The sequence below is a fragment of the Pinus tabuliformis genome, chromosome 2_1 (assembly GCF_031772625.1).
Source record: "Pinus tabuliformis cultivar Carrire ecotype Pingquan chromosome 2_1, CPIR1, whole genome shotgun sequence".
NCBI lineage: Eukaryota > Viridiplantae > Streptophyta > Pinopsida > Pinales > Pinaceae > Pinus > Pinus tabuliformis.
In genome coordinates, this window is record NC_142299.1 from 913,425,416 (window position 1) to 913,452,834 (window position 27,419).

Sequence of the window (27,419 nt, forward strand, 5' to 3'; positions counted from 1 at the left end):
ATTTGTACAATTTAATACCTATTAATTCTAGGTTTTACAATACTTGAATTAAAATGGCACTTTTGACTGAATTGCAATCTTTTGATCTTATGTAGATATTAATTTAACCAGAATATAAGGGATTCAAGTTGAGAGAAGTGTTTAGAATTTATGACACCAATTGAGGTGAGATAATACTAGATTTTCATCATTGTATGATTGGGTCAGTTATCTTAATATATGATAACTAAGGTAAAAAGATGTTTCATTTTTTAGATTTAGCTCATTTATTTATTGTGATTTATTGTTTATAAAAAAAAACCATTCCTGTTTTCACTGACCTGGTTAGTTATAAAGAGCCTCTTATACCCCTTACCCCTTTCGATGCCTTCACCTTTCTACATCCATAGGAAAAGAATTGTTCATGACTTAGACCCACTCTGTTGTCATACTAGATCTCACCTTTGGACAACTGTAGTTACCTTCGCTTGAATAAATAGAGGAAATAATATTATTTTAGATTGAACATAGATAGAATTCTTATTATCTATCATACGTAATATCTCTCTAAATGGGAAATAAATAATCAATGAGTTATCTTTGGGGGCCTATTTTCATTACTTGCACCACTATCCTAATTGCCCTCAGTTCAGAGGTTCCCTTGTGTCTTATTGCACAAATCCAACTACACCACCTATCACACCTACATTAAGACCTAGATGTGCCTTATGCCTATATCACTTAATAAAGGATGGTGGAAAGGAAAAAAAGGAAAAATCCCAATCCATCATTAGTCAAGTGTTACTTTGTTTGCACTGAATCATTTGTAGAAGTAGACAAAAAAAGTACATACATTTTTTAGACAAATCTATCCATGAGGAATAATGCATATTTATGAATGTACATACTATTGCCAATTTGAAGAAGTACATAGCTCATTTTACATTTATTATTTCAAAAACCATTCCCTTTGGAGGTGATATATCAGATGTAAATTTTATCCATGTTGTCGATATAACATGTTTGGATGAGAATAAAAAGGAGGTTTATGACTTGAATGGAGAGATTCTAATACATACTAATGGCATTGGATTTATATCTGAGGATTTTACTTCACAATGCCCCAAAAATGTATTTTAAGTAAAACATTTAAGCAATCAAATTACAGAGGCCTACCCCTTGGCTCAAGCTCAGGAGGGCTAGCACCATAGGGCACATTAATAATCCATCGATGTCACCACCAAGTAATTTTGTTGACTTGAAGGTCTGCAGAACCTCTAAGATAGAGCCATGGTCGAAATAACCAGCTCAGGGAAATTATGATCGGGTCGGGACTTGCTATTACAATGGTCATAAATATCCTCGTTTGATGCATTGCTTAAGGCAAGGTCAAGATCCCTTATTCAATCCATGGAAGAGATTGAAGGCAAGATTGATGTGGTGCAAGAGTGCATGCCTTAAAATTATAATGAAAATTCAGCAAATCCTTGCATCGCTCCAAACCCTAGTCTTGGAGACTCTTTATTGGTGCGACCTAATTTTTCCTTTAATATAATTGAATGAGGAAGTGACAACATGGCCAGTAGGTACAAACCTAGAAGATTATCCTAGAGGATTATGTGTTGTGGGTATGGGATTGACTAGGATGATGTCAGTTGAGATGAGTTGGTTGACACGCTAGCCAGGAAGTTCTGTGATTGGTCATAGGTGGACCCTCTTGACAGGTCGACAATGGGTTGATGCAATGAGCAGAGGTTGTTTTATTTGGTAGGGCCTTACATATATATATATGTATATATATATATATATATATACATATATATATATATATATATATATATATATATATATATATATATATATATATATATATATATATATATATAGATAGATAGATATATATATATAGATATATACAGAGAGAGAGAGAGATAAGCATGTAGAGTAACAACTCTAGTCGTGAGGCCCTTATGATAAGTTGGGAAGTCGAGTAGAGTTCAGAGGAAAAAAATAAATAAATATGTTTTAGCCCATCCCTCTAACAGTATGAGGGATTCAACAACATTTTCAGCATGTTTAACATTGACATGTTGTTATGGCATATTTTCTTACAACATCTGCTACTACAACATTCGATGTTACAACATCTACTTCTCAATCCATTGTTACCTATGTTTGTGATTATCAATTTGTTTTCTTGATCCCCCAAGTGTTGGTGTAGTGTTAGGGTGCAGAAACACCTCTTTGGATGCCCATTTTGAAGCTTTGACAAGCTATATGAAATGACTTGTTTTTACAATATCTGTTGTTACAACATTTGTTGTTAAAACATCTGTTGTTATAGCATCTATTGTTACAACATTTGTTGTTATAACATCTTCTTCTCAATCCATTGTTACCTATGTTTGTGATTGTTTTCTTGATCCCCCAAGTGCTGGTATAGTGTTGGGTGGAAAAAACACCTCTTTCGCTACACACTTTCAAGCTTTGACAAGAAATATGAAATGGCCTTATACCCCCTCAATTGTTGCCACATATGTTGTTAAAACATCTGCTGTAATGGTCACTGTTTCACTAGTTTCAATAGTCACAGTTGTTATAGCATCATATTTTACAACAATTTTAGCATTTTCAATAGTAATGGGTGTTACAACATTTTCAACAGATTTAACATTAACATGTTGTTATGGAATCTATTGTTACAACATCCATCATTACAACATCTTCTTCTCAATCAATTGTTACATATGTTTTTTCTTCCCAATTTGTTTTCTTGATCCCCCAAGTGCTGGTGTAGTGTTTGGTGGCAAGAAACACCTCTTTGGCTGCCCAATTTCAATCTCTAACAAGCAATATTGAATTTTATAGCATTTTTTGTTACAACATCTTAGTTGTAAGCTATTTAAAATTTTACTTTTGTATGTGAACTTTGATATGATGTAATATGATTATTGTTTCATTTCATATGTTGTAATATTAGATATATAATAGAGAAATTATTTTTTACATTAAATAAATGTTGATCTAGATTGTCATTGATGTCAATATGGCAATATTCTAGGATACTAAATGATGATATGAAGCCAAGGAGAAGCAGAACATATCTGTGAAGAAACAGGAGAAAGAAGCCAAGGAGAAAAGCCATCAGGGAAGCCATTGGAAGTCAAGAACAGGAGCGGTCAAAGAAGAGATATCGGAAGAGTTCATCGGAAGAAATTTATTGGAAGCCATCATGAAGCCAAAGAGTAAGAGTAGGAGGTCATTGGAAGCCACGAGAATCAAAGAGGAACACACCGGCAAAGGTGCATAAACAGTTTTAACGAAGGATTTAACAGTAATATCGAATAAATAAGTGGAGGGAGTATTAAACAATGGAATCAAGAAATGAACGACAAAGATCAAACCCAAGTGCTTATGGAAGAAGAATGGTGGAGGAATAGATCTGGATCATCATATCAACAGATCTGTTAGATAAATGGTGATTAGAAACTACGGGGGTAGGAAAGTATAGATTTCCTTGATCGTGGCTGAAGTCCCACACTCAATCCTAGTCATCGATATCATATTCAACTCTTAGATCACAATCAACTATGGGGGTTAAGGCCCTTTTAATCTGTGTGCTAGTCGAAGTCCCAAAAACCCCTGATTGCGATATGTAACACAAACCTGATAGCCCCATTAAAATACATCTTAATATGAAATCGCATCTGCCACATCACAAGCCTCTTTAAAGTCTTGCCACATTGAAATCCGCTAATTGCGATATTTACTGCAGACTTGATCATTTTATGGTAACAACTCTATTGAAATATCACATCCAATGCATTGCAAGCTTTAAAGCCTTATTACATTAAAACCCCCAATTGTGATATATATTATGGACCTAACTGCACCATTACAACATGACTTAATATAATATCGCATCCGCCACATTGGAATTTTCATATCACACGTCTTAAAGGGATGTCACGATAAAACCCTCAATTGCAACATATGTACTATGGACCCGACTGCACCATTTAACATGACTAAATGTAATATTTCATCCACAGTATCGTAAGTTTAAAAGGGATGTTAAAACCTCTAATTGCGATAGAGTTGTGGACTCGATGGATTCATTAAAAACAGTTCATGGAATATCGCATCTGCTCCATCGGAAGACAAAGCATGTGCACACTTGTAAAACCTCTGATTTTTATGAAGTTGCGATTGCAGGATTAAAGGAATGAGTCCGATTCTCATGAGATTGTGATTGCAGGATTAAAGGTGATGACATGGAATATGGGACCTTCATGTGGGTATAACAACTCTTATATGTTTTCCATGAATAATCAATTCTATGGATAAAATACTCTCCGATATATATTTTTAATATACAAGTCGGCCTCCCTCCAATAGATGCGTCCTTTGGTCATTGGTGAAACTTGTATAAAAATGAGTTAAAATGCTTCAGTTCTAAGAATTGATCTCGGGAATCTAACATAAAGAAGAAGTAAAATTTCGCAACTCATGAACTTGAAGGGATAGAGGAAGATAAAGATCGAGAAGTCAAAGGTCGGGAAGCCGAAGTTCAAGCGAATGAAAGAAGAATTCGAAAGGTTGAGAAGCCAAAGGTCTAGCAGACGATGAAGGTACAAAAGAAGCTGAATATTGAGTGAGAAAAAAATATGTAAGTCGTAGGTCCAGCAAGACAGAAGGAATCCGTAGGTCCAGCAAGACAGAAGGAAGGAAAAGGTCTAGTAGGACAGAAGGAAACCAAATATCTAGCAAGACAGAAGGAAGTCGAAGGTCCAATAGGATAGTGTTGAAAATGCAACAAGATGATGGAGCTTAGTGGAAAGGAGTCGCCTTCACTAAGTGGGCCCACGGGCTATTTTTGGCGCAAAGTCTATTTTTAGACTGTCTATTTTTAGACATATGGATCATGGTCTATGAGTTGCAGGATGCTATTTGTGGATGATTGGTCATATTGGTAAAAATATATGGACTTCTATTTTTAGACATATGGGCGGAGTCTATTTTTAGACTGCCAGGCTAAAAATAGAATAGTCGAATATTATTAGCTCTTAATAATATTTGGACTATAAACATTATCTTATCCTCTTGGAGAACTTCAGTTCGAGCTACAGATATGGCACATGCAACTGCCAGAAGGAAATATGCTTTTCTTATGGGTCAGTTGAGCTATTGCATGATGGACTTTAGTTAGAACTCAAGTGATTGAGTTTGGTGGAGTTGATTGAGGAGTTGATGGAGTTGTGTTCAGTTTGACTTGGTTGAACTAGTTGTATTTAGTCTAACTACAGAATACACTAGTGATGAGTGATGTGAATTAATTATTAATTAATTCACTAATTATTAACTCATAAATCAACTAAAGAATACATCAGTTAACTCAGTGCATGGACAGTTTAGTGGAGACAAGTGTTAGACGTGGGTGAAAGAGTGAGACTGCTATCAGTTGTGACTATAGTTGTGCATGAGATTTGCACAATAAATGATGGAGATCACCAATGAGGATTGCGCAGTACAAGCCAAGGAAAACGAGATTGGATCACTCCTATTCTCACATTGGATTGCATAGTAGAGGCCGGCAGACAGCGGAGGAGATTTGAACCTATGACTTGATTCAGATCTGAGCTAGTTTGTGTGTAACAGGTGGAGATAGTACTGAGTACTTGTGAGGAGTATTGTACTATGTATTGTTACATGTGAGTATTGTACTATGTATTGTTACATGTTCTCTATCATTATAATATACAGATAGTTGGGGTTTTTCAGTTGTATGCTTTCCCTGGTTACATATTGTGCTAATGTGTGCATGCGATTGATGTTTCGTTGTTTTTAATTCCACAAAATTGATGATCAACGTAGAGGAGGTTATGTATTATGCATGCATTCCGCAAATAGTGTATAATCAGGATAATCTTTGTGAATAAGTGTTATATTATTCAAAATTTCTACATGGTATTAGAGCAGAGTTGATCATCAGATCTATTATTCATAAAGTGATTACATTTCATTTCTTCAAGCAGAGTCTGTAATTGGGCTAGGTAGCCTCTGGATTCATCCTTCTTTTGGAAGGTGAGATATCTAGTAAAAGCCCATACAATCAATCTCTGTACGAGAAATACTTTGTTCTCACGAATTTTAGATCAGAAGCGGTTGAGTTTTGAGCTGGTGGAATTCGAATTTGCAGCAGTGTTTTCTTGGTGTCAAAGTTGAAATGTCTTTCAACAGATTGCGATTGGAGTATGCTCTTGAAGGCAGCACAAACTATATTGCATGGAAAGACAGGATGGAGGCCGTGTTAGATGACAATGGGCTGAAGGAGTTCATAGAGGTTGAGGTCCCAAAGCCTACTGATGCTGCTCATGTTGAGGTTTGGCAAAAGAAGACAACAAAGTGTAGAAGGATTCTGTTGGAGGGCGTGAAGGATCACATTGTATCCAACTTGCATGGAAAGGCTTCTCCATACTTGATGTGGAAAGCGTTGACATATTTATTCCAAAGCAAGAGCGACCAGAGGAAGTTGGCGCTCAAGGATAAACTTAGAAACATTAAATGTGAGAATGGAGATAGTATGCCCGAGTATCTCACGAAGTTCACCCAATGTCGGGATGAGCTGGGAAGTGCGGGGGTGATTGTCGATGATGAGGACTTGGTGAGCTTTGCTCTCCTTGGTCTTCCGAAGAGTTGGCATTCCTATCAGGACTCTGTTAATGGTCGGGAGAAATTTCCAAGATGGGAGAGACTTTGGTCGGATCTTGTGCAAGAGGAGATCAGGCGGAATACCTGGGACAGATCTTCATCAAAGGCATCTGATGAAGAAAATTGCGCTTTGGCTACCAAAGCAAAGAAGGGGAAGGAGAAGGTTTCTCTTTCTGAATCCAGTTCTTCCAATGATGGGAAGAAGGTTTACAAATCGAAAGTGCGATGCTTTTGTTGTCATGAGGTGGGCCATTATGTTGCAAATTGTCCACGGAGGAAATCCAAGAAGGGATCTGGGGAAGGATTTGAAGGTGAGGCACTTGCTTCATAGTTTGAGTTGGATTCCACACTCTTTGCATGCATGGTTTCATCCATGGTGGGAAGTGGTTGGTTTCTTGATAGTGGAGCTTCTTTCCACATGACCAGTGACAGGAGATTGTTCAGTACTTTGGAGGAGAAAGACCTCCAGATACTCATATAGATGGGTAATGATGATAAGTATAGTGTCTCAGCTGTAGGCATGGTTATTTTTTAGAGGGAGCATGGAGCTCACCTTACCTTGACTGATGTCAAGTATGTACCAGGACTGAAGAGAAACTTGGTGTCGATCGCGGTGCTGGAAGACAAAGGCTATGATGTAGTCTTCAATAAGGGAAAGGTTTTCCTTGGACACATCATCACTAGATAGGTGAAGCAGATTGGTTCACGGGTTAAGAACCTATATGCTCTTGAGGTTCAAGATGCATGCAAATCCTTGAGAAGTGAGGCAACTGATGGAGACTTGGTGGTTGAGAGGGATCGTATATTACCTCTCAACATGCAGAGCCAAAAGAAGTCTCAGACAATTGTGGAGGAGCCACGATTGGTGCAACAGCTTCAGGAGGTTGTGGAGTAGCCACAACAAGGAAAGCTGAGAGGAGATTGAGTAGAGACATCTACTCATGCAGAGACCTCCAGTAGGGGGGAACTTCGAGCTAGGTGGGCTAAGGGATCACATGCAGCCATACCTCCAGATAGGAGGTGGGGCGATATAGAGTGATCATCCCAAGGAGGAGGGGAAAGATCCTTGAGGTACCCAACCTCTTGGATGATACCTTGCTATGGGAGCCCCGATGTGGAGTAGCAAGAACTGACTGATTGGGTAGAGACAGATGCGGATGGAGTGGCAGAGAGAGCGACAGTGCAGGGAATCCCAGGACAGTGCATAGCTAGCAGACTGTAGTAATGCGAGAGGCACAAGTGTTTTGCACAGTGCTAGGTGGCACAGAGAGGTGTGCAATGGTGTGAGATGCATGGAGATGTTGCAGTAGTGCAGATGTCAGAGAGGGAGCACTTGTCAGCAGCAAGTAGAGCTTCAGCATTAGAGTATGTTCCTAACCCAACAGAGTGGTCAGTTGGGAGTGTTTTTGTTCCAAGTGTTGTTGGAGCAAGTGGACCGGGAAAATGTGTTGCATGAAAAATATTCCAGAGTTGCAGGATAGGGGTTGTAGATAATCCATATCTTGTTGAGAGGGAGTGTTGAAAATGCAACAAGATGATGGAGCTTAGTGGAAAGGAGTCGCCTTCACTAAGTGGGCCCGCAGGCTATTTTTGGTGCAATGTCTATTTTTAGACATATGGATCATGGTCTATGAGTTGCAGGATGCTATTTTGGATGATTGGTCATGTTGGTAAAAATAGATGGACTTCTATTTTTAGACATATGAGCGGAGTCTATTTTTAGACTGTCAGGCTAAAAATAGAACAGTCGAATGTTATTAGCTCTTAATAATATTTGGACTATAAACATTATCTTATCCTCTTGGAGCACTTCAGTTCGAGCTACGGATGTGGCACATACAAATTCCAGAAGGAAATACACTTTTCTTATGGGTCAGTTGAGCTATTGCATGATGGACTTCAGTTAGAACTCGAGTGATTGAGTTTGGTGGAGTTGATAGAGTTGTGTTCAGTTTGACTTGGTGGAACTAGTTGTATTTAGTCTAACTGCAGAATAGACTAGTGATGAGTGATGTGAATTAATTATTAATTAATTCACTAATTATTAACTCATAAATCAACTAAAGAATACATCAGTTAACTCAGTGCATGGACAGTTTAGTGGAGACAAGTGTTAGAGGTGGGTGAAAGAGTGAGGCTGCTATTAGTTGTGACTATAGCTGTGCATGAGATTTGCACAATCAATGATGGAGATTGCCAATGAGGATTGTGCAGTACAAGCCAAGGAAAATGAGCTTGGATCATTCCTATTCTCACATTGGATTGCGCAGTAGAGGCAGGCAGACAGTGGAGGAGATTTGAACCTGTGACTTGATTCAGATCTGAGCTAGTTTGTGTGTAACAGGTGGAGATAGTACTGAGTACTTGTGAGGAGTATTGTACTATGTATTGTTACATGTTCTCTATCATTATAATATACAGATAGTTGGGGGTTTTCAACTATATGCTTTCCCCGGTTACATACTTTGTTAATGTGCGCATGCGATTGATGTTTCATTGTTTTTAATTCCACAAAATTGATAATCAACGTAGAGGAGGTTATGTATTATGCATGCATTCCGCAAATAGTGTATAATCAGGATAATCTCTGTGAATAAGTGTTATATTATTCAAAATTTCTACAGATAGGAGGAAGCCGAAGGACGAAGCAATTCTATTGATTGGGTTAATCTTTGAAAGGCTCAGACATGTGATAAATTAATCTATGGCAGAAGTATAGAACGCAATTTGAAGAACAGTTATGTGAAAGGAAATAAAGTTTCATCTGTCATCGTTTGAAGGGAGCAGTAGACAGCATCAGTATTGAAGCATTTGTGAGTTTGTTTCTTGGAAGTAAAACATCGCGACAGTAAGAGGTAACTTTGCAGACTTTGTGTGGGAAATATGAAGAGTTGTGAAGACTCATTCATATGAAGAGAGGTTGTCATTAATGATGTAGCATGGAGACTACAGTGAAGTTGTAGATTGACAGAACTTAGTGAAGAAGATTTTGGGAGTAGATAATTACTACCAAACATATCTTGAAAAGATAAGATTGGAGCCCTTGGGGTTGGTGCCTCAGAATTGGAAGGATTGGTGTCCTTGGAGTTGGTGCTCCTAAACACAAGGTTGGTGCCTTGAGAAGATAGGGTTGGTGCCCTAGAGGTTGAGCCTCACAAAATACCAAGTTGGTGCTTGGAAATAGGTTGGAGCCTTATATATATTGTACCTAATTTATTGTAAAGATTATATTAATAAAAGAATTTATTCCTATTGTTCATTTTGTGTTCTAAATATAAATGATTTAACTGGTAAAAATAACAATTGAAAAGGAATACTGATTCACACCCCCCCTCTCAATATTTCCAACAATAAATAATATTTTCTCATTCTAAATGTGTTTTTTGTAGAATAAGGAACTTCCAAAAGATCTTAATGATCCTCATCACATAGATCCAGATCGCTCTAGTGATAAGATGGAAGATGATGCTCGTGATGACACATATATAGATGAAAACAATGTTAGTGTCGATACATAAGATAATGATGATGATCATGAGGTAGTTGTTGCTAGCAACTAGTGACATTCATTATCATATAGACTACATCATGGATAATTTTTAATATAGTTTTATGATGTCTATTTTCATGGTTACTATCATATGTATAATTTTCACAACCTCTTGTACGATATTATTGAGTTTCATATTTTTTACATGTATCATTTCGACTTATATCATTTGGACATGACGTATCATATTGACTTGTATCATTTTGTCTTACATAATTCATCATTTTTATTTATATCATTTGTACATGATGTATCATTTTGACTTATGTCGACTATTTGACATGTGTTATTTTCACATGTTATTGTTTTTAAAGGAACAAGTATATTTCTATTAATCAAACTAAAATTTGGCGATTGCCATTACATTCAAAAGCATCAAAATTTTTAGAGTCCTCCAAAATTTCTCTGACCAGTATCTTTGGGTATGTAGTAATGATTTTTCTAGATTTACTACATTATTCTTCTTGTAATTTCTCCAAAATACCCCATTAATACTTAAATACCTACATAGCATAATCTACCTAGCTATTACTATGAAATTAACTACCTAGCTCCATCCACATTGTTTTGGTTGAGTTCCTCCATAGAAGTTGTGTCTTCTTCCTCCTGTTCGAATGGTTTCACTGCTCCTTGTTGCCTCTGCTCCTGCTCCACCTCCTATTGATCGAGAAACACTAGAGGGAGATCCCCTACCTCACCAATCATCATATCATGTTCACAATTGTCATCGAGGTCAAATATTTCTTTTAACACTAAAACAATTGCATTCTCCACACTGACCTTTGAGTTCTCCCCCTTGTAATTAAGATTTTCTATCTTGGATATAATTACCTCCACTGTTGCTTGAAAAATTTAAACATATTTTTTTACCTTCCAACTGACCCATTACTCAGGTGAAATGGCAGCGATCCTCAAAAATTATTTTCTCACATGTCTTGGAGATCATCTCCTTGATTTCCCGCTTGAATGCCCGGTCAATCTCATCTGGGGAGCCACCAACGCCATTACCTAACAATGTGACCATGCTATATTCATCTCAGAAAGAATGTATGGAGAGTCATTATGAATGAATTATGCACAAACATCCTCCTATCACCAAACTTAACTACAAAATGATGGTGGAGGGAGTCCCTTTGAGTTTAATGTTGTTCCCATTAACAATTGTGAATTCATTACTTCTCGGTTTAGACCATAAACACACATGGTCAAATTGAGATGTTCTTCGTTGACCACAAAAATATCAAATCCTTTACTGAAGACTTCCCACTTGGCCACATGCTTAGCATTAATCCTCACGTTTAACCATTTGTTGAATGACTGACCCATCATTCTGCTAGAGCGATCATCGATGATCTTTTGTATCATGAAATGGCTACCAAATTTATGAAACCTCAGTCAGTAATATTATCATCCTTAATTACCCTTAAGCATCTTAAGATCCTAGAGTTACCATAAATCATGGTATGTGGTATATAGTTGTTATGCCTCCCTCCTCCATCAACTCGTCTGGAACCAAATTGACACCTTTGTTGGCTTGATCATCATCCAAAGTATTGTTCTCTCTCTTGATATGATAGAACTCCAAAATTTCAAATTTATCCCTGATCAATTTATACATGTACATGTGATAGGGGTTAAATAAGGAAACATGTATAGGTTACAAGGTGAACATGTTCGAGTCCTAGTTCGTAATAGTAACAAATTGTGTGAGTTGTGGCACAAGAGGATGGGGCACTTGCATTATAGAGATTTGTCTATTCTAGGGTAGATAGTCACAAATCTTATAGAATTTAGCATTAAGAAATAGGGAGTATGAAAGGGATGCATGCTTGGAAATCATGCCAAGTATGCCTCCCCAAGTAATGAAAAAAGGTCTACATGGATTCTATACCTAGAACATTCAAATGTTTGTGGGTTGATATTAGTAGTGTCAATAACATGAAGAGTGTATTGTGTTTACTTTATTGATGATTTCTCTCGTAAAACATGGATATTCTTTTTAAATACTAAGGACGAGGTCTTTAGCAAGTTTGAAGGGTTCAAAACTCTATATAAAAACCAGATGTGGAAGAATATTAAAGTCTTAGGATTAGACAATGGGGTCTAGTATACCTCCAAGGAGTTTAAGGGTTTTTGCAAAGGTGTTATATACCTAGGGGGGATAATATGGGGTACCAAGGGGGGTACCCAAGGTAATAATGTAATAATGGGATGGGCCATAGTAATAAATAAGGTGGTTAACCCATATCATGTAAGAGACCACAAGTAGTTAGTAATAATGTAATGGGCCAATGGAATTAGTTTGATGGTATGAGGGAACCATGGTAATGACCCATGGTATTGTATGTATGAGGCCTATATAGAGGCTAGAGACTCCATATCAAGGAATAGCCAAGGAATATATTGAAGGATTATTGTATGAACAGGCATATGGCTTGTGGAGTGTTCTCCTTCCTTAAGGAGTGAATGTATGGTGTTGCCCTACCTTAAGGGTTTGATCACTAAAGAAGCATTTCTATCTATTTCTATCTTGTTATTCTTGGGTTATTTCTATTATCATAATATCTTTGGGTTAGATCTATAACAAGTGGTATCAGAGCTATAACAAGTGGTATCGAAGCTATACTTTCATATTAGATCTACAACAAGTGGTATTAGAGCTACACAACAAGTGGTATCCCCCATATTATCCTCCGTGGACTCTACCTGTTTATTGATGTAAATATCCTGTAATGTAATTTTCTTCTTTTTATACTAGAGCTTCAGGAATTTCTTCTGCACATTAATATTGATAGTACCCACAGATTCCATCCAAGGATATCCCAAAACAACATCCATATTATCTGTCTCTGAAGCATAAAAATCACCATGCAACACATACTTATCCATAGAAATCTTCAAATCCTTATACACTTGAACATCCTCATTATCAATCTGTGCAGTTTCAATGTGTTTTGCTGGAACTTGCAATCTTTTTTCCAAATTAATACTTATAAGATTTTGCTTGCAACTAGGATTTATAGACACAATGATTTTCTCCTTCTGAATCAATCCATGAACCTGCAATAAAGATATACCAGTAGGAAATAACCCCATATGTTTCTCCTTATCTTGTTTTCTAGTATGAGACCATCGGTCTAAAAGGAATTTTTCAAATTCTTCATGAGGCAGATTGTAACACTTCGTTTGGTTAAGTAATCCCCACCATGTGGCCGCCTCATCTCTAAAATCCTCCACTGCCCACAATTTCCAATTGTTTTTCCATACCCACTTCTTTTGTTTTATGTATTCTTCAATAGTAGGACCACTATCTTTTCCTGTAAAATAAAGAACCTTGATAGAAGCCATGAAGAGAGCTTTGAAAAAAAACACTTACTTGGCGAAAATTTGAAATTGTCACAGTTTAGTCAATATTGCTCAGAATCCCTATTATGACCTATTTTTAGAAATAGAACAATCATTCTTCATCTACCCATGTGATAGAAATCTTGATCCCGGCACTAAAATTTCAGATCTGCGTTGCAACTCTCCCGCCGTCACCAAAAATTTCTACAAAAAAGAGCTGATTTTAAATCAGCGATATCTCCCTCATCCGGACTCCGATTCGACTGATTTTTTTTTGAAATTAGGTATTTTTTCACAAAGATTCCAGATCTACAATTATATTTTGCAGATCGTGCACTAGGACGTCCAGATTTGCGCCGCAAACTCGCTGCCCTGAAAAATTGTCTGCAACCCCACTGATTTTTAGATCAGTGATATCTCCTTCATCCGGACTCCGATTCAACCGATTTTTTTTTTTTTGAAATTGGCTATTTTTTTCACAAAGAATATATATCTGCAATTATATTTTTCATATTTTGCACCAAAACATACAGATCTGATCTGCAACTCGCCGCCCCTGAAATCCTACAAAAAATTTAAAAAAATTCTCCACTTTTGTGCCCAAGAAAGTGCTCCGATACCACTTGTTGTAGATCTCACCCAAGAATATTATAGATCAGATACGAAAATATAAGATAATGCAAATAAACCAAAAATTAATATGAAATGATTCTTTATTGATCAAACCCTTAAGGTAGGGCAACACCATACATTCAATCCTTAAGGAAGGAGAACACTCCACAAGCCATATGCCTGTTCATACAATAATCCTTCACTATATTCCTTGACGATTCCTTGATATGGAGTCTTTAGCCTCTATATAGGCCTCATACATACAATACCATGGGTCATTACCATGGTTCCCTCATACCATCAAACTAATACCATGGGCCCATTACATTATTACTATCTACTTGTGGTCCCTTACATGATATGGGTTAACCACCTTATTTATTACTATGGCCCATCCCATTATTACATTATTACCTTGGGTACCCCCCTTGGTACACCATATTATCCCCCATAGGTATATAACAAAAGGTGGTAAGAACTAAGAGGGACCTGATAGTTCCATGCAACAAAAAATAAAATGGTGTTGGAAAGTGAAAGAATCAATTAATAATAGGGGCCACTAAGGATACTATCCATGACTAGGAGTTTTCCATATTTTTTTTGGTATAGGCATGAAAGAAAATAATCTACATCTAAAATATGTGTTCTCACATGATTTCTTAGGACAAGTCACCGGAGGAGGCATTTACTAGTGTGAATCCAAAGGTAATTTGTTTCCACATATTTGGTTGTTTTGTTTATATCTATTTACCTATAAGAAAGAGGATCAAGTTGGAACCTATTGTAGCGACTACAACCACCCTCCAAAATTTTTACTTAGCCTATTTTTGAGCCTCCCTACCAACCTTCACAGCAGCTTGCCTTACTTCGTCAAGTCCTCAAGCTTCAATGTCTTTCTTGCTCAAAGGTAGCCTTTCGAGCATAGTTTGATCTTTTCCCTTCATAGGCTACTCACCAAGACTTGGTCCAGCTGCAGGCTAAGCAACTTCCCCTTGAAAATTGCACATTTCTAGAGGGAAACCAACCTTCCCTCCCAAAATTGCACAATCCTCTCTAACAACCTTCCCTCCTAGCAGGATTTACACAAATTTTCCTAGCAGCAGGTTGTTGAGCCCAAGATTTGTGCAAATTTGGGTAGCAACTACTCAGCCGAGAAATTGTGTAAATCTCCTGGGAAGCTAGCCCAGCTCCCAGCCAGAAATGCACATTTTTCTCCATGAGTCAAGCAGTCTCTTACATGTGCAGCTAAGTTGACCAATTCCCTCCGGGATTGAGAAAAACATACTTGCATGCATGTGATGTCTCTCCCAAGGAAACATGCAAAGGCATCCCTTGTTTGAGAGATCTATGTTTAGCAGTTGGAGGTTACATGCAAGGAACAATTCAGAAACCTCCCTCCAAGTGTCACTTCCCGTAGCTTCGTAGCATGTGCATCACAACCTCGATGTTATCAAAACTCATCAAACGGATACTGTAGAGCTCACTCCTCACATCAACCTTGTAGCTTTGACATCCCACGTCATATCTAGGAGTAGTCGGCACATTCAACTCAACTATTTTGGGGTAATCTCGCTTCCCATGCCTTGTGATGCATTTTTGTTGCTCTTTGTGTATTCGCTTGTGTGAGTGTTTTTTCCTTGATTTCTTTGAAGACCTGTTGTCATTTACATGTATTCTAGCTTGTCCTAGCTCTGTTTCAATTTTCATTGCTATCTCACTGTTGTCGCATGCATGAAACTATTTTGCATGGACGTTCGCCCAACTGGTGAATGGCCTCACCCACATGCATGTTGATCTATTTGCTTAATCCTCCATTCATGTTTTGCATGCACTATTTATCACTTCTATTATCACTTAGTGTCTTCATGCATTCACTGATTTACTTGCTTTCAATTTCCTATCAATGAGTCGGGCTAACCTTGGCCCAGGCTCTGCTTTCACTAAGGCCACATTGCATAATCTGGGAAAGGAAGGCTCACCTTCCTCTCCAAATTTGTGCATTCCTACCCAACACTAGCCTCCAAGACTATTTTTCACATTTATGTAGGATAGTGGCTTCTTGACTCAAGAAATTACACAAATTTGTCCCTAGGCCAGCAGTCCTTCCCAACTAGAATTACACAATTCACAATCCCAGCAGTCAGCAGCCAAACTAGACTGTGCATTGCGCAGTTCCAACGGTTAGTCAGTCTCTCAGTAGCCTGGACTGTGCCTTGTGTAGTCTTGGCATTTGATCTCTTGACCTCCTGGCTAAAATTGTACAACCTTCACTCCTGCTGCTACTTCCAACCCGACTTGTCCAATTCCATAGCTTGACAGATGCATCATTGCTACCAGAAATAATAAACTTGCCTGCCTCACCAAACCTTGAGAACGCCATACAGGAAGCAGTAGTACTGTGACCTCCTAGACTTTTTGCTCCTGTCACGTATGACTCAAAACTGAGATCAATAATTTCAATGGTGCCATCACCTCTTGCTGCAGCAACAACCTGGTTTTTTTTATCCATATTTTCCTCTGGAACCGACAAAACATGAACAAAAGGAGGATTACAAATTTGATTTGTACTCGAGGCATTTTCTGCATTTTCTGTGGTGGGAACTGCAACGTCTATAACCATTTGTTGTCTTCCTCTTGAAAAGTCCCATGCTACAATTTTTGAATCTAATCCCCTATATATAACTTCCCATGGCTGCCAAGGATGAAACTGCACAGAGCTGCAAATATTTGTGTGTACAGATCTGAGTCTTTTGTAAAGGCAATGTTGACGAATGTCAATAATCTTTACTTCTCCACTGTCATTTGTAGCCGCAAGAAAAGACGACTTAAAATTCATAGTAATCTGATTTATGTCCTCTGTATTGAATGTGTACTTTTGCACTTGTCCACTGGAAGGTGCCATGCGCACATCCAAGCAAGTAACTGTGTTTGCATATGCTGCATACAAAATATCATCATTTCCTGGACTGAAACAAACAGAAGCAACTGGTTCATATATGCGCATCATTATAAACCAAGACACAGAAAATAAGTACATTGAGGTTAATATTCTTTGTCCATGATGGTGCCATAGGTACAAAATTATGCCTCTGCATGCTGGGATGAGTTTAAGTGTCTTTGTATGATATGAAGAACCAACAGATCCATTAGCATCATTGTAATAGCTGTCCACATACCTATTGAACAAAGATTGCTGCCCAAATGGTTGTATGATAGGCATTGGTCATGCATCCATCAATGAACCAATTATTGCACCCTTTCTAAGAAACTCACACTGACCAAACTTAATGACAAGCATTGATGATGACTTCTTGAGAACATGCCACCTGTAAAATGTATCCGCCCCAGAACTACTTTGCATGACAGCTACTATGGATTCAAACAAATCCCCCATTTCGTAGCACGCTACGAAATCACTAAAACAGGTTGCGCTACGAAACTGCTAAAGGATTCATGCGCTGCGAAAACACCATGTCTTTAAGCTAGGCTAAAAATTTTTGGCAACAGGATTTTCAGTGATAACAGTGGCTCCACTTGGGATAGTGCGCCCTTGTGGTACACTAAGAACATGCAGCTCCAGTGCCTTATAGAATTTATTTGAAAAACAGAAATTTGCTTGACCAGCATGACTGTAGGAGAAGGAAAGCTACTTCTAATGAAAAATGCTCAGTTGACCTTGAGCTTATTTGCATTTACCTATACCTACCTACCCTAACAATTTCAATTTCTTTCTGCTCAATCAATATGAAATTTCCAATGTAGCCAATCCTCTGTTTTATCTGATATTTGATTTCTTTGACTGCATCAGAATTCAGAGCGAATATGATGGTGTGATGACCGCTGCCACTGAAATTGTCTCTGATCTTTATAAGTAAACTGAAGCCCTGGAGAGTAAAACTCTTCCATGTAATCAGCTACAGGATCCCAGAATACATGATCAGCTTGTTTTTCCTTGTAACTTTCCAGCTGTGCAAACTGATCTTCAACCACAGTGTTCAGTTCCTCAATCGTGAAAGAGAAAGGAACCAACATTGTCTCCTTGCGTTCTGCCATAGAAAACTTCTGAGAATAATGATCATGATCATGAAAACTGTATGCCTGAATTTGTCCTTCTAAACCTTCAATTTCTTTTTCAAGGTTCTCAGCAAATTCATCCAAAAATCTCATCCTATCCTCTGCCTTGCAGTCAAAGGATTTTAGATATGAGGATAAGGACAAAGAAAAAGATTCATTTGTTTCTTCTTTACTATGATCATCATTCCATTGTTTGAAACCCTCAACTGAAGGAGAGTTTACCACCACCTCTAACCTATCTATCCATTCCTCCAAAAACATGAGCCAAAGGTCTTGAAATGACTTAATGGATTTGGTAGGAAAATTTTCAATCCATTGTTTACATTTCCCTTGAAGTGAATCGTAGAATAACATAATGCAAACATCCTCATTTTTAACTCTAAGAAGCTCAGTAAAATGACAAAAATCAGTTACATGCTTCAGAGTTAAACTCAAATCTTCTCCATTAAATTTGGGACCATTCCTTAGAAAATATGCATCCTTGGGAAAATGATTTGGGAAACCATGAATTCCTGAGAAATCTATGCATGCATACCTTGAACTAAGAATGGCAGCTTCTGGGTCCTTCATAACTCCAGTGGAATCACCATGAATGTATGAACTTTTAATTCTTCAACAATGGAGTCGCCAAGGTAGGTTTGCAGCCTCGAAAACCACTTTGAACTCCTGCTACCTTCAGAAATTCAATCTTAAAACTTCGGGAATGAATAATCATCATGCTCCCGGCAGACGCACCAAAATGTTATCACAAAATCAGTACTAAGGGCTGCTACCTAGCAAGATCTCATGTAACTATTTCAACCAGACTTTAGACTAAGGATCAGCCTCCTTAGTCAGAGAGGGCTCTCTCACAGACTTTTGATAAGAATCAATTACAAAAACAGATGGCTAACTCTTCACACAGTTCATGAAAATAAAGCTGGTTGGAAAAACAAAACAACACTTCTTCCATTGGGCTCATGGAGTCAAGCACTTCTGCAGTAAACTATTAATCACTCAATCATGGAAGCCAAGGCATATAATGTTTAACACTCAAAACATTTCTCAAAAGAAACACAACTCATAAATATACACAGGAAGTCTGAGCACTAGGTGAATTCAGAGTGATTGCACATTTAGTGAGCTGTAAAATACATAAAGGATAATGACAAAACCACACATATTCTGAGCATTGAACACATGATGAATCTTGGGAAGAAAAAGTAATCTTTATATTACTGTCAAAGTCTTTTACATGAGCTGATAAAAACTCTGTTTTTTCATAAATCTCCAACCTCTATTACATTCTAGTCTGATCCCTTTATAGGAATACATTCTTCCCTCCCTTAGAGCGAGCTCAAAGGCTCTATTAACTACTCCTATATGCTATTTAACTAATTCATTAATTACAATAATACTGAGCTGTAATTACACAAAATCCTAATCAAACTAAAACACTAATTCCATTCTCCTCGTAACATGATTCTTCTTGGATCCTTGACTGCTGTCCTCCTTCAGTTAGGCTGAGATGTGTTGGAGGAACATTCACTGAACAAGCTGACCTCGGGTGCTAGCTGTGTAGATGGCTCATTAATTAGTAAACATGAGCACCCTATTATCACGGTCCCTGTCTCCTACCATCCTCCGAAAATGTAGCAGCATGTTCCCAAATCTTTAATAGCTCAAAGTATGGAACGCTGCTACCTAACACCATGCCTCCAGATGAGTTGTAGGCTGTATTGATGTACAGGTGTCTCTTTTCTAACATTCTGTTGTGCCCTACAACAACCCCCCATTTCATAACATTTTTATCACAAACAATTTACATATGAAATGGGTCCCTTCTAAAATTTTTAATTGGCATTAATAAACTTGTTCAAATAAGGTATGATAATCAAATGAATTTATGCAAAAAACCCTTGTTGAACAAATGATAAGAAATTTTTGGTTAAGTCCAAAAAATTAATCGCAAGTTCGGTTGCCATCTTGGTTTTTCCCGATGCGATATCGCATATCGGCCATCGGCAATAGCCAATGCACACACAAAAGGGCACATACCTTTTTCCCGATGCGACACGATATCGGCGATCGGCTATCGGCACGGCACTATGTCTTGTTAAAATGTTTTAACGCTCCGACCCGATGCGATATCGCATATCGGCAGTCGGTACAATCCTACGCATTTTCATAAGACGTTTATATCCTTTTCCCGATGCGATATTGCTATCGGCATTCGCTAGAAGCAATTGATACACATTCAGGGTTATGTTCGCACGCCGAATGCGATATCGCAATCGGCGTTCGCTAAAGAACTTTCCCAAGTGACAACGCCACACACACAACTTCCGATGCGATGTGATGACACTTAATGATGACCTCAGTTTCCATAAAGGTGATTATTTCAAAACATTAAAGTTATATTTAAATCCGATTTGACAACAACACAGATCTCAAGATACCGTTAAGTAAAGGGATAAGGTAATGCATGCGTATTTAAAGCTTTGCCCCTTCGAATTAACGAGCAATCACGATTAGACCTTTGAAAAAATCTATTACACGCTTTAAGGGGTCATTCGGTTTAATAACTTAAGTAATGGTCATTTATGAAGCTGCAGGCTGTAAAATCACCATCATTGCATCTACGATGCCTTCTCAAATCATTACATCCACAGCCTCTTTTAGGAATAATCTCGCCACGCTTCAAATCATATATTTATCCCGTTATGGATTGTCATTGTTATTTCTTTGTTACGATTTCTCTTGCACTTGTGTAGAATTCGACTACCAAGAGAAGTCTGAATATGATGGGAAAGAAGTTCAAGAAGGTGGCAGGTTCTACTGCGACACCTGCCTCAGGCCAAGCTGCTACACCTTCAAGGAAAGGCTTAATCTCAGATACTACATGCACTGGTCTTACTGGTACTACATGGCAAGGGACATACAATTTGCTAGAAGGAGAACAACCAGAAGCGACAGTAACGGAGGCAAGTGTGGATGAATTAAGAAAGTCTGAGGCAACTCTTAAAGATTTGGCTGACTCTTTTCTACACAGAATAGCAGCCAGGGAACAAGTCTTGCCTTATACTGATGTGGTACGTTGGGCAATTGAAGAAATTCCTCTCACTAATAGAACCTTCATTTCTAAGGATGGAAGGATTTTCGGCTCCTTTAAGCCTGACGACTTGAGACGAATGTATCATTTGCCCAATCCCGAGCAAGTCTATAACAGAGCATTTGTGGAGAAATTCGCCAGAGAGAATGAATCACCAGCCGAACCTCTCCGAGATTGGAGGCAAAATCCAGCAAAACACAAGCAGGATATGTCGGGTAAGTACTCCAATGCCTCTTTGGCTTCACCTTACTGCTATGCTGGAATTATGATGTGTAGATTGTGGGGATTTCATGATTCTGCAAATATCCATGTTGATATGGTTCCCTTAATGGAAGCGGCCGTCAATAGTATAATTATGGACTGGGCCACTATCCTGTCTGATAAGTTGGTCTTAGCTATTCGTGAGTTTAGGGCCAAAACCAGAGTCACTGAGAGAAAAATCCCACCTTTCTATTACTCTGCCTACATTATGGATGCCCTTTGTTTTAATTCTGAGTTTCCTGTCCTTGGTTGGAGATGGACAACCCATGACCCAACACCTATTCATTTGTATCATCGTAAATTGTGGAAACCCTCTCACAAAGACCATTTGTACCAAATCTGCAATGGTTTTATGGTTCCCGTTCACTATTCTATTTTTGACAGACCTATCCCTAGGATTTCCTATGAAGCCTCTTTTGACCTGCCAGCCGTAGCTCATTGGTTCGGCGAAGAATGTTTTTCTTATATCAGAGTTTTTGGAAGCAAGGCCAGGCCACATGTTCTCCCCTTATACATGCCAGACAAACTGTTAGCCCGAGAAATCTCTTATCAGATCATGTCTGAAGGTGTTACCCAAACTCTCAAAGAGGAGAAGAAGAGAGGATGGCCATCTTTTCCTTTAAGAATTGGAGTTTATACGCTGCTAAATTATAAGCATGCAGAAAAGGAAGCAGCAAAACTCCAAATGCTATCTCTAGTTTCTATTCCCAACAGACTCTATGACCCGAAAAAGACTGCTTTCATTGCCTTGGAACAGGCTAAGCTGACAAAGGTTGTTCACCAAGAAGACCAGTTTGACGACCTGTTCATGGGTGCTGATTCAATAAGCCAAGTCCAACAACTTGCTGCGATGAGATATGAAGATATGGAATTAACTGAATTTAATAAACTTAGAAAGCAAAGGTTTCAAACTTTGCCTCTAAAGTTATTATCCACAACCCCAACTTCATCCTCAAGCGAGCCTGATCAGCCAGAAACAAATTCACCTCCCGTTACAATTAGAGAACAGGAGGAAAGTCAAAGAAAGCTGCAGGCAGAAAGGCATAGAAGAGAACAAATAGAAAGGCAGCAAAAAGCACAAATTGAACAAGAGCAAAGAAGGCAAAGGGAGCAAGAAGAACAGAGACAGAGAGAGATAGAAGAACAGAGGAAAAGAGAGGAAGAAGAAAAAGTAAAGAAAGAACTGGAAGATAGGCAGAAAAAGGAATTGGAGGAACAGCAACGGAGAGTACAAGAGGAGCAACAGCGGAAGGCGTTCGAGGAACAACAGAGAATTGAGAAAGAAAAAGAATAGAGTAAGCAAGTCTCTGTTGATACTGAATTGATTAAAGAATGGAATCAATTTGATTCCATTATAAGTGGTAAAGAAGCCTCCAAGGACTCAGATGTCTCAAAGACTCCCGATACTACTGTTTCTCCGGTTCTTGAAGGAACCAGCGGCCCACCCATGTTACAAAGTGTTGAGGAAGTTACTCAGAATCCATCTGATCAAGTTGATCTTCAGGTAGAGGAAATTCCTCCTCTAGACATTTTCTACAGCCCTAAGCATAGAGCCGTTGTAAGACGCTCAAGGAAGAGGCGAAGGCTTGATCAACCTTCTGTTTCAAATGAGCAAACAGTCACGGGCAATGTCGTCTGGAAGGGAGAATTAAGTCCCTCTGAAGATTTGACAAAGCTGTCGCAATTTGCGGGAGCTTATTCAATGGCAACCATTGACAAAGCATCCGAAGTGAGTCTTCTTTTGAAGACTAAAGTGCATGAGGTCTACGCATTACAAGCAGAAGTGATTGAAGCAAGGAATAAGGTGACACAGGCAGAAGAACAATTGCTGGCTCAACAACAAGAGAATCATTTGTTAACCCAGCAAATTGAACAACTGAAGATAGACCAAAGTGACATTAAAGCACAAGAATTGTCAGAGGCCTTATCACAGTTGGAGGCATCAAATGAGCTGTTAATGAAATCTAAAGAGGATCAAATAGTTCAGCTCTCAGCACAGCTTGAAGGTATCAAAGGTGCCAAGAGTATTGAAGATTTCAGAGCAGAGGCAACTCTGATAAACGGCGCTTTGATATCTCAGATCAGACTTTTGTGCCAACAGCTAGTTGAAGCTGAGTCACTTTGTGATATATCTACAGCAGTATGTGAGCAAATCGAGAAAGCCAGGACTAACTTGGATCAGGCCGAAGATGAAATAATAGAATATATTGAATGGCAAGATACTCCAGAAGGGAAAGCTGCTAATTTAGCCCGAATCAGTGTAACATACAAGAACATACTTTTCATGGAATGGGAAACACAGGTAATGAAGGCAGAGAGGGCAGCATCCAGGTGCAAAGCAATTTCCAAAAATATGATCAATATAGTCAATGATACATTGTATCTGGCTAACATGATTTCACAATGCACACCTGGAAACATAACAACCGCGAATATGCTGGAGCACAAGAATTATCCTAAGTTGGAAGAACAAGGGCGGTTAATTGTTGGAGTGAATACCTTGACCTCCGATGCATACTGGCTTTTCCTGATTAAACCGCATTCTCAAAGGTCGGCTCTTAACTGCCTAACCGACGCTCTCCGATACCTGATCGCCGATTTCCAAGATGCCACATATGATGCACAGCTGACTTCTCGCCTCAATACTCCACCAGAAGTAGAGCCAATGCTGGCGATATGTCAGCGAAAGAGTAAAGGCAAAGAGACAGCTGACTGAAGCATCATCGCCGACTGCCGAATCACCCAGATACAAAATGATATTTGTTGATGCCGATTTCTTAGTTTTCAGTTTTTAGATATTTAGTAGTTAGATTAGCATAGTATTTATAGACCCTTTCATTGTTTTGGAAAGGGTCGTAAAATTTTGTAAAAGACTAAAACGCTGAAGTTTGCACTATTGTGCTTCAGTCTATATTCTTTTTGAAACTCGACCACTGGTCCTTAATTTTACTTGGAATGCTGTTTAAGTAAATTGTGCACTATTGTCGTTTGCTTGGAATGCTTTCTGGTTGGAAGGAAGGACTGCGACATAGCGAGTAATATATTGGATTGATCAAACAGCTTGCATGGTACTATTATCTGTATCTGTTCTCTTTTCAGTTATATGAATTGCTGTGTTATTACTTTGCTATTATTGAATACATGTATGTAATACAACAACAAGTCTGCATTTCATATCACTATTGAATGTTTTGTGATTTGTTATCCTTCACTCATGTATGTATCAATGATATAAATGACTGAGTGCAGTAATTCGCTATTATAGCTCTGCGTAACTACTTACGCAGAGCAATCTCAAATGATTAAACATCTATGCTTGTTGTTAGTGTCATCTATATGCCTGTCATTAAGCGTAGGTTATCAAACGCTGTACTGTCTGAATTGATAAGTCCCGGGATTAGCTTATAGTTTTTATATTTCTTTTATAGTTTAGTTATTTGTTTATTATCATTTCATATCTTAAATCATCCATCCATCCCGTTTACTTATAATCTTTGGGAAACTGGTCCCGTTATCCCCAGTCGGAGCCACTATTCCAAACGGAAAAGGAGCTGCACTAAGTTCCGGACCGGGTGGTTTCCCCGATGTTGTTGCAACGAATTTCGGGGCATCAACATTTTTGGCGCTAGAAGGAGGGCCATCAACTGTGAATGGCAAGTAGGTCCAAGTCCACAAACCATTCTAAGAGTAATTCCCCCTCCAAACCCTCTTCTCCTTCTCAATCACATGCTGGTTCTCCAGCACATGATCAAGATAAAGAAGAAACAACCACCACTGCTCACACCCATAATATTTCAGAACATTTAAGTCTTGAATCCCCTGAAGTTCAGTCTCTTATCCATAAACTTCAGAGCTTCTCGATTTCACCTCAGAAATCTGAAGTATCACAAAGCAGTGTGACTTCGCACTTAAACTTATCTCATCCACTTACCAGACTTCAGAGCGAAAAACTTGGTATTGAACCTACTGAGTTCCCTTTACCCAAAAAGAAAAGGGCTAAGAAGATCACTGAAGTATCTGATAGTGAAGATCTTTCTTCCATATCTTCCATCTCAACTCCTCCTCAGCGAAGTCAACCATCCACTCCCCCATTACACATTGTTGTCCATCAAGGGATAAGTACTACAGCATCTCAAGCTGCTCTCTCTCAAAAAACTTCTTCTCCTCAGTCATCTGGAATACCAATAGTAGTAACAACTAATATCACCAGCATAATGGCAGATCCATGGACTCAGCCAGGTGCAGTCAATATGCCCGGACCATTACATGATCTACCTGATGCTCCCGAAAAATGGTTGCCTAAATTTAATCCAGATAATGGAACACAAGCTGAAGAACATATTAACAATTTCATGTTAGCAATTAACTTGAAAGGAGTGACAGAACAAGACGTTGTTGTAAGGCTTTTCCCTTATACTCTGCAAGGATCGGTAGGATCCTGGTACTTCTCATTACCTTCTGGTTCTATTACCAGCTGGGCTATGTGCCAAGAGCAATTTCTTATCAAATATGGAGATGACAGGTCTCTGGCGACTCTAATAAACGACCTCTCCAATTTGAGAATAGAACATAAAGAACCAGTAAAAGAGTTTAATGCCCGATTCAATAAACTCTTAAATAAAATCCCCACTGCTTCTAAGCCAAGTGAACAAATCAGAAGCGAATGGTACATTACTGCTCTCCCTTCCAACATAGCTATTTTTGTTGACAGGGCTGGCAAACCTACCTTAGCCGAGAATATGAAAGAAGCACTTGCCGTCGAAAAACGGATAAATGCCCTAGAAAAGAAAGCAGTTTTGGAAGATAGAAAATCCAAAAAAGTTTCATTTAAAGAAGATTCTAAGAAAAAGACCCCAAAAGATCCATACGACATGGAAGGTTTACAAAAGGTCCTTAAAACATTGTCTAATGAAATGGTTGAGATTAAAAAACAGGTGGCTGAAACTTCAACCAAAAGACCATTTAGAACTTTTAAGAAAACAGAAACAAAGCCACCCAATGTTATATCTAATGCAGATTCTGAACAGGAAGATGAAGAAGAGGAATCATCCTCACAGACAGATGATGAAGAAGAAGTAGTTGAGTGTCACGGTATGTGGGATTTTATACTCCCAAATTCTGACACTGAGAATCAAGAAGAAGCATTTCCTGTTACTACTAGGAGAAAAATCGCTTCTGAACCCACTCAAACAACTACAAAAAAGAGGAGTGCAGGTGCTGCCACACCAAAAGAAAAAGTTCTTCCAAAGAAATCCCCGGTAGCAGCCCCTCAAAACCAGCCTCCCATTTCTAACTCTCCATCCAAGACACTAGTAGTACCTGACTCCATGGAGTATAATATTGTTGATGATATGAAAAAGACTAAGGCAAACATAACCATGTTTGAACTAAGTAAGTTAAAACATCAACAGAAATTGCTCCTAAGAGAATATAACGATGTCCCCTCTTCCCCTCTTCCTAGTTCAAAAGCTGCTAATGATTCAGGACAACCCCCTCCAGATATGGTCGAAGCTACCGATTCTGTTCTGATCGGAGATATATCCAATTCACATACCCCACCTTTCTTGCTCACCTATGAAATCTATAATCGTAATCTGCATAACTGTTTAATTGATTCAGGGGCTTCATCCAATATTATGCCGGCTTCAGTTTGTTCTAAGCTGAACATAGAACCCCAGAAGTCAGCCATCCACATTGTACAGTTAGACAGAACCAAAGTATAGGTCATAGGAGAGATTAATTCCGTGACTATCAGGTTGTCTGCTGATCCCAGAATAGTACAGAGAATAGACATTT

At 38.5% G+C, this 27,419-nt stretch overlaps 1 protein-coding gene across 1 annotated transcript; it reads right to left on the reverse strand.

Moving 5' to 3' along the window:
- Positions 1–16,382: 16,382 nt before the first annotated feature.
- Positions 16,383–17,201, reverse strand: LOC149203612 (uncharacterized). Its single transcript, XM_089401934.1, has one exon. It carries the CDS (start codon positions 17,199–17,201, stop codon positions 16,383–16,385), a length of 819 nt encoding a protein of 272 aa, XP_089258060.1.
- Between the last annotated feature and the right edge of the window lie 10,218 nt (positions 17,202–27,419).

Bases quoted from the DNA above. Each gene is read 5' to 3' on its own strand.
- LOC149203612 (XM_089401934.1), bottom strand. From the start codon at position 17,201: ATGCGCATATATGAACCAGTTGCTTCTGTTTGTTTCAGTCCAGGAAAT.